The 11,840-nt window shown below is 37.5% G+C and overlaps 1 protein-coding gene across 1 annotated transcript in view; it reads left to right on the forward strand.

The window, feature by feature from the left end:
• The window catches only part of LOC124252801 (rho guanine nucleotide exchange factor 7-like), an 87,265-nt gene extending 85,840 nt beyond the window's left edge, over nt 1–1,425 (forward strand). The window contains 2 exon segments of the mRNA XM_046686469.1: nt 346–400; nt 839–1,425. Of these exon segments, the coding sequence (XP_046542425.1) occupies nt 346–400; nt 839–964 (181 nt within the window). The 3' untranslated portion in view covers nt 965–1,425.
• Nucleotides 1,426–11,840: the final 10,415 nt, after the last annotated feature.

Here is an 11,840-nt window from a genome sequence, read left to right on the forward strand (position 1 = left end):
TGTAAGTCTATGTTAAGGTATGGGAGTTACGATCATCTTAGCGCTACGCCAGTCGTAAGTCTATGTTAAGGTATGAGAGTTACGATCATCTTAGCGCTGCACCTATTGTAAGTCTATGTTAAGGTATGGGAGTTACGACCATCTTATCGCTAGGCCTGTCGTAAGTCTATGTTAAGGTATGGGAGTTATGACCATCTTAGCGCTAAGATCGCTTTGCACAGCAGCAACCAGGTGAACATTTCATACTTACCACTCATTATATTTTTCCATGTGGTAGTCAATGAAATTCCTCCTGAAATGTAATAATTAGTTTGCCTCTGACTGTGATGTGTGTTTGTGTTACAGGACTCTGGTAGACACTGTTTACTCTCTCAAGGACAAGGTCAAGGAGTTGGAGCAGGTAAATGCTAGTAACCCAACGACTGCTTATCATTGTGTCGCTACTAGTTGCTTGGGACCTGATTACCAATGCATAGATACTAGTTACACAGAAACTGTCTACCAGTGTGGAACGTAGTTACCAGGAACATTGCTTATCAATACTAGTTTCCTGACAACTGCTTACCATTGTGTTGATACTATGTAACTTGGAAACTGCTGTCCGAAGTTTTGATACTAGTTAAACAGAAACTGTACCAATATGTAGCATAATTTCAAGGAAAATACTTTCCCTAAAACTGTTTAGCATTGATATGTTCTAGTTACATGACATCTGCTTGCCATTTTAATGATCCAAAATTGTCAAAAAACATAGTCTGATGATCGTAATGAATATTTCCAAGTGTAAAACAACTAATCAACAAACCAACATTTGACCCTGTGCTGCTTGAATTTTTAGGAGCAGAAGAAGTTGAAGAAAGACATGGAGGATGAACGCAAGGCACGGAGACGACTGGAGAACGTTGTCCACAAATCCATGGGGAGCAGACTCTTAGATTCAGTGAACACGGAGAGCGTGTCTTGACCTCAGTCCATCCTTAAGCTCAATATCAGTGGTCAGTCTCATGTACCCAGTTGGAGATGATTGAACTCAGTCTCAGCATCTCGAACTATGTCTGAACAGTGTCCTAGGGAACCTTCTGTCTGAACCTCTATTGTGTTCTTCCTATCCTATAGGAGCACAACCTGTGTCTGTCTGAACCTCTAAACCTCTTCTGTATCCTATAGGAGCACAAGCTGTGTCTGTCTGAACCTCTAAACCTCTTCTGTATCCTATAGGAGCACAAACTGTGCCTGTCTGAACCTCTACTTTATCTGTCTGAACATCTACTGTGTCCTATATGAACACAAACTGTCTGTCTGAACCTCTACATTGTCCTTGTTGTTGTGTTTGAACATGTTTGTGTTCCGTGTTAGGTCATCAGAAGTTGTATTTTGAGATTCCTGTTTCGAGAGATGTGTATCTTGCAGTTGGTTGAATTTGGAAGTCTGAATTGATTTCCAGGAATGCAATGTCCTTCAAAGTCAGTTTACTGATACATGCAAGTCATGTGAGAGTAGATCTCCATCCCGTTCAAGATGTTCAATGTCAGTGGAAGGTTGGCGATAGAAAACTTGTGAAAATTATTCAGAATCAGAACTTTCACACCAGAAATCTTAGGCGAGGAAAAGGTTAATTATATCTTTATTGTGAATAAATGTTTATAAAAACATAAAACAAATAACATTGTAATTACCACAAGGATAATGCTCACCTCATATTATTTAAACACTTGATTATAGAGAGTTCTTGATGTCCAGCTGAGATTTCAGTTAACATGGCTTAGGACTTGTGGCCAGTTACTGTTCCATTGTAAATGTGAAACTGTTGAATTATAGCTGAGATTTTAGTGATGAATATTTATGAGAAATATGATTGAGGTTGGTTGATCATTGATGCCAAAGAAACTACAAGCCCAAAGTTGTCCTCTGGTGTCATCTGTAGTAGAACATAGACTTAATATGATTAATATACACAGCTGAGCTTACTAGTAAGATATATATTGAATAGTACTTATATACCACTCATTTTTAGTTTGGGATAATCAGATGTGTCATTCTTTTATAGAATAGTACTTAGTTTCAGGAATATACCACTCATTTTAGTTTGGGATAATCAGATGTGTCATTCTTTTTAATATATACCTTGAATATGAAAATCGGTTTGGTGTAAAATAGATTGAGATCCCTATCAAAGCCCCACATGGGCACAATGTGTTAAGCCCATTTCTGGTGTCCCCCGCCGTGATATTGCTGGAATATTGCTAAAAGCGGCGTAAAACTAAACTCAGTCAGTTCCTATCAAAGGTGGAGTAGGATATGACATATGTCATTTGGTGGTACGAAATTAACAAAGAATGTAGCTTGAATGAAATTTGGTAGGTTCTGCCAGAAGAAGAGGGATCGTCAGGTGATGATCATCTTTGTAGCTTATCATTGTTGCAATATTCCTGTTATAAGTTATACCTTTTCATCAGAACACCTATAGGTCATATTTGTTGGGAATTGCAAACAAGTTGTTTGTTATGCCTTGTTAGAAATTAGTTTTCCAAAGATGTCATTTTCACTGTTTTCTTACAGATTGTGACAATGTTCTTGGCTCCTTTCCACAAAGAGATTGTAGCGTTACGGCTGACATGTCAGATTTGTCATCTTAGCGCTTTGACTTATGTAACACAGTGTTAAGGTGTAGGAGTCAGAGACCCTTTGACAGTGTTAAAGTATGGGAATTTGATCATGTTAGAGCTTTGACTTACATAAGACAGTGTTAAGGTGTAGGAGTCAGAGACCCTTTGACAGTGTTAAAGTATGGGAATTTGATCATGTTAGAGCTTTGACTTACATAAGATAGTGTTAAGGTGTAACACCTTGAGTGTCAATAAATCAGTGTTAAAGTACAGGAATTACGATCATGTTAATATTATGACTGGTTTATGTTTAAATATAGAAATTATGCTTTGCGAGTGTCTTAAGACTGGAAAAAGTACTGGGCCTAGATTTTCGAAACTCTCTTAGAGCTAAGACAGTCGTAAGTTAATGCTAATGTATGGCACTTATGACTATCTTAGCGCTAAGAGAGCTTCGAAAATCTAGGCCCTGGAATTTAGATCATATTAGAACTGTGATTGTCTTTAGTCATTGTCAAAGTACTGGGATTAGATCATCTTAGCGCTGTGACTGTCCCATGTCATTGTCAAGCTATAGGAGTTAAGATTTCCTTGGCACTGTGACTGACCTAAGACAAAGTCGAAATATGGGATGTTGATCATGTTACCGCTAAGACTTCGGTATATAAAGGTGTAGAAGTCTTGATTATCGCTGCTGATCACTTTGTGGAAAGGGGTTGTGTTTTTCGTTCATACAAATCTCATGAAACCTATGTCGATCTCTCAGTTAACTTGGGGAACAGATTGTTTCTGCTCATGTTGTTTACTTGCTGAAATTGTAAATATTTTGCCCAACACATGATTTGTTTGTTGAGTTTTATGTTGCAACAGAACCATTCTGTAAAACCTGTTTACTTCTGTTTCAATGTATTTACGGAATTAAGAATGCTCTGTGTTGTGTGTACATGAGGAGGTCCTGGCTCTGGTTTGCCATGTTCGAACAGACGGAACTGTACTGAACATGATCTCAGGATAACAGTGTTGCCATACAGGAAACCAACATCGTAGGATATGGATTGGACTGGGAAATTAATGACTGTTAGTTCTTCTCTGCTGGGCAGTATTTCCAATGCCTTTTAAGTGGCGGTGGGGTAGCCTCGTGGTTAATGCTTTGCTCATAACGCCGAAGGTCTGTGCTGTTGCACATGTGAAGGAATATAAATGGTATATTCATATATTTTGTGATAGCTTTAAAATCAAAATGGTAGAAGATTTCAAATGAAAATAAATTTTAAAATCTGAAGAAATTTACATGAGTCTTGTTAAAAGTTCTGGTTTTTCAGTTGTCTGCAAATAGGATTATAAACCACAAACTATAGGCAGAATCAAGATCTGACAACAACTTTTAAGTTGATCTCTACGAAAGCATGGAATTATGTTACTATTGTAGTTTATATGCCCTTGGCCTTTACAGGTGTCTATTGTGTTGTTTGGGCAACAGGTCCTTTTCTGACCTTGACCTTCATAAACGTGGATTACAAGAGAAATAATGGCAGAAACTTTTAGTCCAAACAAAACTGTTTCATATATTTCACTCACTCTCTCAGATGCTTTCAGATTTACTTGTCCTGTCAACCAAATCTAGTAAAATATATTTAAATATACTATCCCATTTTCAAGGGCGATAATGAGAGTTGTCATTGTATTTGAGTACATACCTAATGTATTTTGAGAATCATTTGGTTTTGTAGCATGGAAAACATAAAAAGTATCCTTATGATAAGTGTATGATTAACTGTGGAAAACAAAAACATATTTTCAGGTCAGCACTGGACATATGCGGTCAAGTATCCACATTTCACTTCCAGAACATTTTTTTCACATCTACATTACTGAATCTCAAACCAAATGCTCAAATCATCAATTGTTTATTTCATTGCTGAAAACAAATTAACTGATTGATAATCAAAATTAAAAATTCAGATTTAGAAAGGTTTGCTGGGCTTCTTGTTGCTTATATATTCTTAGAGATTTTATGAAATTAATAAATTTTCTATAGTTGTAGAATTAGTAATGACATGCTTTAATTTTACACCCATCATTATTCCTACTGTTTGTCTCTGTGATAGGTTATATATATCGGAGCAGTGCTCTGCATTAATTCAGAATTGTGATTCTATAGATTCTGTTCAAATTATTAATAATTGTAGAGCAAATGTGATTGCATTTTCATATCACAATTAAGAAAGTGCTGACTATCTTGTTGCTGATAACCATGTTTGAATGGTTCTTGTTTATATACATTTATAATGAAAAAACAAATAAAGCATTAAAACCTAGGTCTGGCTTTGTTGTTCAATTTCCGCTTGTTTATTGTTTAATGCTGCACTGAGCAATATTCCAGCTACATGGTGGTGGAAGATAATCCAGTGGTCAACAGCATGAGCATCAATCTACGCAGTTGGTATACAATGACATGATGTGTCAACCAAGTCAGCGAGCCTGACCACCCGATCCCGTCAGTCACCTCTTACGACAGGTATGGGTTGCTGAAGATCAATTCTAACCCAGAACCCAGATCTTGACGATCCACCACCCAGTTCCATGTATGAGTTTTGAAGAAGAGAAGATATCCCGTGAGAAGATATCCCAAGCACACCCAAGCCCGACCACCCAATTCCATGTATGGGTTGAAGAAGACCAATTCTAACCTGGATCTAACACTGGTGTTTGTTGTTCACGTATTTGGTTGTTTACTTGTTAAACCCTGGAGAGACTGGGTACATGATACATACCTGACAAGCTGTAATGTTCTGACTACATGACACGGTATATTAAGTCTTGTGTCTGTTCTTGGCATGTTTTCTTGACCCGAAAATGTCAAGTCAATCACTGGTTTCTGTGGTCAAGAGTGAGTGAGTATGGTTTTACCGTTAATGATCGAGTGAGTGTGAGAGGGAGTCTTGCACAGCCTCCTGCTCAGCTTGTCATGTTTCGGTCATAATCACCCCAAATACTATATGGCCTGGCTTGTCTGTCTGCCAAATGTTGGACCCCTTTTCCAAATCCGCATCATGTTGGAAAGTGTGCGTAAATCTCTAAATCATCATCACCTCCAAGAGATGATCTGCAGTGATCCATCAATTTTACTAAATCAAATTCTAGTTTTCTTATTGCTTTTAAAGTTTTCTGGACTTTGCGTAACCTTAAGCATGATGTAACCAAAAGTCATTTCAAAGCAGCGATAAACTGGACTCCTCCACTTCTTCAAATCAATACAAATGTCGATCCATCTGTCAGTGTTTGGTAGAAGCACCATCCATCATGGACAAAAATCACAAAACACTCACAGACTTCCTTTTGTACATTTTATTTCAGCACAAGTGAAATAAAACTTGCTTTTTGTGAAATAAATTACTTGAAATGATCAATAATGGTGGTATATCCAGGTACCTGCAGTCTCTGCTAGCTGCTGGTGGACGTCGGCAACACCGCCATCACCGTGGAACACCATTCAGAACCTGACCGAAACTTGCATGACCAACTTCACATCTTCTATACTATACTGTATATCTCCTGTTTTCTATGAAATATTAAAAATAATAAAATAAAATTTACAGATGCACATCTTAGTCCTGATTTTCTTTCTAAATGCCACATGTCTCTTTCTGCATTAGAGACTACAGCTCTGTGAATGTACAATTTGTCTTGCCAAATTGTAGGGTAACCAACACTGATTGCTACATTCTTTACAATGACTACACATCACTGCATTAGGTCAAGTTCTGAATGGTTGGTCAGGCGACAGCAACAACTGCAGCAGCAGCAGCAGCATTAAAAGCTAGCAACAACCACAAGGTATGAAGCAAATGTATATCATGCACAATGTCCTATTGCCTGTCTTCTCATCACTACAGTTGCCTCCCTTTGATTGTGGCCTTAAACCATGAAAATCTCAACCTGCATGGGAAGGAAAAATTCCTTAAAGAGAAATATGTCCAACTTTCTGGCTTATTACATGAACCTACATGCTTATGTCTAAAAAAAACTTGGCAATATTTGTCTTTACAGATGAAACAGCACTTGAAGTATATCGATCAATTAATCTATCAGCTTAAAAAATAAACCATACTTTTCAAAGGTAATGTGCTGGCTGGATCAATGCATAATAATAATATATCTTGTCATAATTATAGTTTAGGCTGAAAGATTTTGGAAATTCTTCATGCTATACATGTTTAAAATCAGAAGCAGAACATGGTGGCGTAAAATTATTTATATAAAAACAAAGCCTTGCAAAAAAGCGAAACAAAACGAAAATTAGCAAGACAAAGACAGGAAACAGAAGCTTTTACTGGTGAGAAATATGCCCAATTCTTCTGGAGAACACGTCAACTGACCACATCACAGACCAAGACTGACCACAGTCCAGAACTGAGCAATTAAATCTGAGACTGTCAGCTCTGGACTTCAATGGTTTGGTTAGGTTTCTCCAGACAAATGAATGAAGGTTTTAAAGTTGTAGAGCTCCTACATAATGCTTGATATTGTAAGTTATTATCTATGATACACTGTTGGAAAATTACAATATTCATCAATTCAATTAAATGTTTTCCTTCTCAAGCAGGTTAAACAATGAGTGCATCCATGACCAAATAGTTCTGTTTATAGATATTATTTGAAAGAAATTCTCTGATGAGTATGAAACTTAGGATGCTAGGGAAACGAATGATGAGGTCACGAATTTTGTTACAGGTCATTAGAGGTAATATTGCACCTACAAGGGAAGACAGACAAAGAGGTAATTTAAATCCTCTCTTTTGTAAATTCCAATTACTTAGGTCATGAATTTTTCATAAAAATATGTTCTAAATATTTTGATATTACCCTCTGGAAGACAACCAGAAACAATAAAAAACATGACTAAAAATCAGATCTTAAAGAATTGCCACGGAACATTTCAAAATTTCAGCCTTAAATTTGTTTCCATACTAACAGAACATATCCATCAAATCCTTAATCCTTCGACACACCCATACACAGAACTAGCAGGTGTTTCAATGATCTACAGATATGTGAAATGGACAATGTCGTCAATATCTGTCAATCACTGGTGACGGACAGTGGTGGGTTATGTACATGTATATATAGCATGCATTGTATCATTAGATAAACAGACAGGAGTCAGCAATGTATATATAGGATTAAAATCGCCTAAATTCTAAAAATTCACAACTGTGACCCTCGACCCCTTGTAGCTCTAGGGCCTGCCATCGTTAAAACAGTCCCAGATAATGCACGTGTTTTATGTATCTGGAGAACGTGGACATTGGAGTTAAAACATATCTAAGCTTGTGGTAAATAATATCAATTCCTGTACCCGTTGGATCAGCGTTTTGATTATGTGACTGACTTTGATCAAACATACTATTCAGGGGTGTAACGATATTTTCGTGATATTCGTCGTAAACTGTGAAATATAACCACCACACCATGCTATTAGAGGTTTTACACATTTCATTTATGTGTTTTATACAGAAGACTTTTACTTCACTAACAAACTTCACATGGTTAAAGTAGAAAACTTATTCCTCCACTGTGGATGAAAAACTATATTGATGGAAAGAGGAAGCGAACAAAAGTTTTGGCATAAAAAAAACGTCTCAAAGAGTGAGAGAGTAAGTTTTATTATACGCCGCTTTAAGCATTATTACAGCAATATATCGGCGGGGGACACCAGAAGAAGCTTCACACATTGTACCCATGTGGGGAATCTAACCCGGGTTTTCGGCGTGACAGCGGGGGACACCAGAAAAGGGCTTTACACATTGTACCCATGTGGGGAATTGAACCCGGGTTTTCGGCGTGACGAGCGAACGCTTTAACCACTAGGCCACCCCAGTGCCCCCTGTCTTAAAGAGAACAAAACAAAGATTGTTTGACATATAATGTGCGCAGGATATAAGCTGAAGGAATAAGGTCAGCGGATCTTGAATATTTTTTGGTACTTTGACTTTGTCTACCCATTCTTAAAAAAATACCCCAAAATATTCATGATCCCTAACTTTATTGTATCAGTATAAGAACAGTTTTCCCGATGACCTGTCTCAAGTACATCAAGCATTTCATTGAATACATCAGTCAGCACAAAACTGCATTATCATGTTCCCTATTTTTTTACCATCAGTATATTTCCATCCTAACAAACCAACCAAAATTTTCTTTAGCATAGAATAATTTATGATCACATTCCATTGTCGTGACAGCAATCGGTACACCCCTAAACCATTCAATAAACCACACACGGCATCATCATTCCTGGCAAGAAGGTGTAGATTGGAATAAATATGTTCAACTCCACTCCTAAAATCCTAACTCTAAGATATGAATTAAAAGCTGCTTCCATTGACTGGTATTAAAATGTATTTCATTGGTTATTCTATTCCACAGCGTTGTTACTGTGAGCAATCCACATACACACATGCAGTACATTCAGTGTTAATTAAAACCCTGTTGAGCATTACGTAATGGCAATACAACATGCCATGACTGCTACTCGCTGCCGTGGGAAGGAAACCGAGACATTGTCGACATTACAACCTTAATTCAGAAACAAATTTGAACACTGGACATCAGATCTTACATTTCAACTCTGATCTATCAAATCTAGGACATCGGTGCTTTAACTTAGTTGCTTCAGTGAGTATGGTTTTACGCTGCTTTTAGCAATATTCCAGCAATATCACATCGGGCTTAGGTACTTGAAAAATTACATGCTCGATAGCATGACTAATTACTCAAGTAATCATTAGTATGACTATTTTGATCTTTATCAAAAGAAAACTTTAACACCAGAACATCTGTCAGGCTCATCAAGTGACTGACTGAGTTTAGTTTTACGCCGCATTTAGCAATATTTCAGCAACATCATGGCAGGGGACACCTGAAATGGGCTTCACACATTGTACCCATGTGGGGAATCGAACCCGGGTCTTCGGCGTGACGAGCCAATGCTTTAACGACTAGGCTACCCCACAGCCCCTCAGGCTCATCCAGGTCTAAACAAGTTATCAACGAATGAATATTGATTGGTTGTGAAGTTAACCCAACACAGCAAAGTCAATATCTAAATTACGGATGACGTTTCTTTGACAGAATTTGTATAGATATCGCTTAATAATACTGCCAGAATTTGGTATGATCCTCCAAATTTGTGGTGGTTTCTACAACCTGAAATCAAATATCAAAATTTTGGCGCCTTAAGAACTAATTCTTTTCAAACTCTCATCAAATATAAAGAATGCTCTGTTAATTAGTCCTACTACTGTTGTGTCTGCAGACCTTATTAACAGGTTCCTGCAAATGAGTTTAAACTAATTAATGAAAATCATTAAAAATAATAATTCTACTTTGAGTGAAGATGCTTGATGAAGTGTAGAATGTCCAGGTTTATTTGTAAGCTTCATCTTATCTACAAGCCGAATCAAGCAGTCTCTGTTTCCTTCTCATGTCGATGTGATGTTCAACAAGAAAGACAGAATTCAATTTACATCTCGGGCGCGCTAATGTTTTCAGCGCTGAAGGCATATTCCAGTGAAATTCTACGATTCTTTAAACAGTTCTAACATTAAATCTCAAGTGTTCAGTTACGTACGAGATTCCGTTACAAGAACATCACAAAACTTCACATTTTGACATCGAGCAGGACAACTGACCATTCTCCGAACGGCTTGTTTTGAGTGAGAAATCACAAATACTTCTACATACAAATAAGTTGGTCCAACTTGTGGCATCATCACAGAACTTGTACTGAAGAAAAAACTCAGGCACATTTTGAAAACTCCATTTCTCCACATAATTATGCAGTAAGAATTATTGTCAGTGACAAATGCTACGTCAGCAACCTATTGACATGTTATGACAACCACTGTTGTCTATTTCACAAACACTGATATATACATCAATACATTGCAGCTGAAATGTGACGCCATTTGGTCTTAGTCTTTAAATCACAACATATCAATTTAAATATCCGATTACGAGACCTAAGGGAACCAAAACTTAAGTTGCCCAATCCGATGACATAGCAACCAAATTAACATTAATTGAAATTTTTCGCAGAAAAAATATGAAATTTTAATACAAAAAAATCAGTAATAAATGTTGCCATGGTAACTGAGCAAGACTTTTCGATGGTGCAATTTATACAAAGCCATTTATTGCGGTAATACTTGAATAAGTCTTTGGTTGAGAACAGATCAAATCAGCCAATTTACATATTATGAAGATACAACTCCTAAATGACCAATGCATCGTCTCGTTGACAGATTACACAATTGTCCACATGAATTTTGCATGCTTATATTGTAAGGAAATTATGTTTATCCCTTAATGGTCATCGTCAGTATTTCATGGGTTTGTAAACACTTTGTTTCTCCGTCATCCATGACATTAGACAGCAAGGCCATCATTTACAAATATATTCAAGAGAAGACCTGGTTCAGACCAGAGGTAAGCCAGCGAGTGTTTAGAATAATGAGTGAGTTGGGTTTTGCGCTGCTTTTAGCAATATTCCATCAATATCACAGCAGGGGTCTCCAGAAATGGGCTTCACACATTGTGCCCATGTGGGGAATAAAACCGGGTCTTCAGCGTGATGAGCAAACATTTCAACCACAAATGACCGAGTGAGTGAATTTACTTTTACGTTGCTTTTAGCAATATTCCATCAATATCACGGCTGGGGACACCAGAAATGGCTTCACACATTGTACCCATGTGGGGATTTGAACCCAGGTCTTGGGCGTGACAAGGCTACAGAACTGTCACACTTCAGATTAATGGGTGATCAGATATCATTGGCAATTATCTCAAGAACCATACTACACCCAACGTACTCTACGCACTGCTTCTATATAAGGCACCCATAGGATATACCCTCAGTAAGCTAATCTGATTTGTGATCTATACATGGCATAATTTTATTTAATAAAACAGACATTCTCAACTTCAGCACAAAGAGAGAGAGTGAGTATGGTTTTACGCCACTTTTAGCAATATTCCTGCAATATATCGGCGGGGGACACCAGAAATAGGCTTCACACATTGTACACATGTGGGGAATCGAACCCGGGTCTTTGGCATGACGAGCCAACGCTTTAACCACTAGGCTATCCTACTGCCTCCAGCACAAAAAAGCTGCTGTAGTCACAGATGATGGGAGAACATAGTGTACACAAACTTATTAAGTACTGA

Source organism: Haliotis rubra, unplaced genomic scaffold, assembly GCF_003918875.1.
Source record: "Haliotis rubra isolate DU_JTF1 unplaced genomic scaffold, ASM391887v1 Scf524, whole genome shotgun sequence".
NCBI classification, from domain to species: Eukaryota; Metazoa; Mollusca; class Gastropoda; order Lepetellida; family Haliotidae; genus Haliotis; species Haliotis rubra.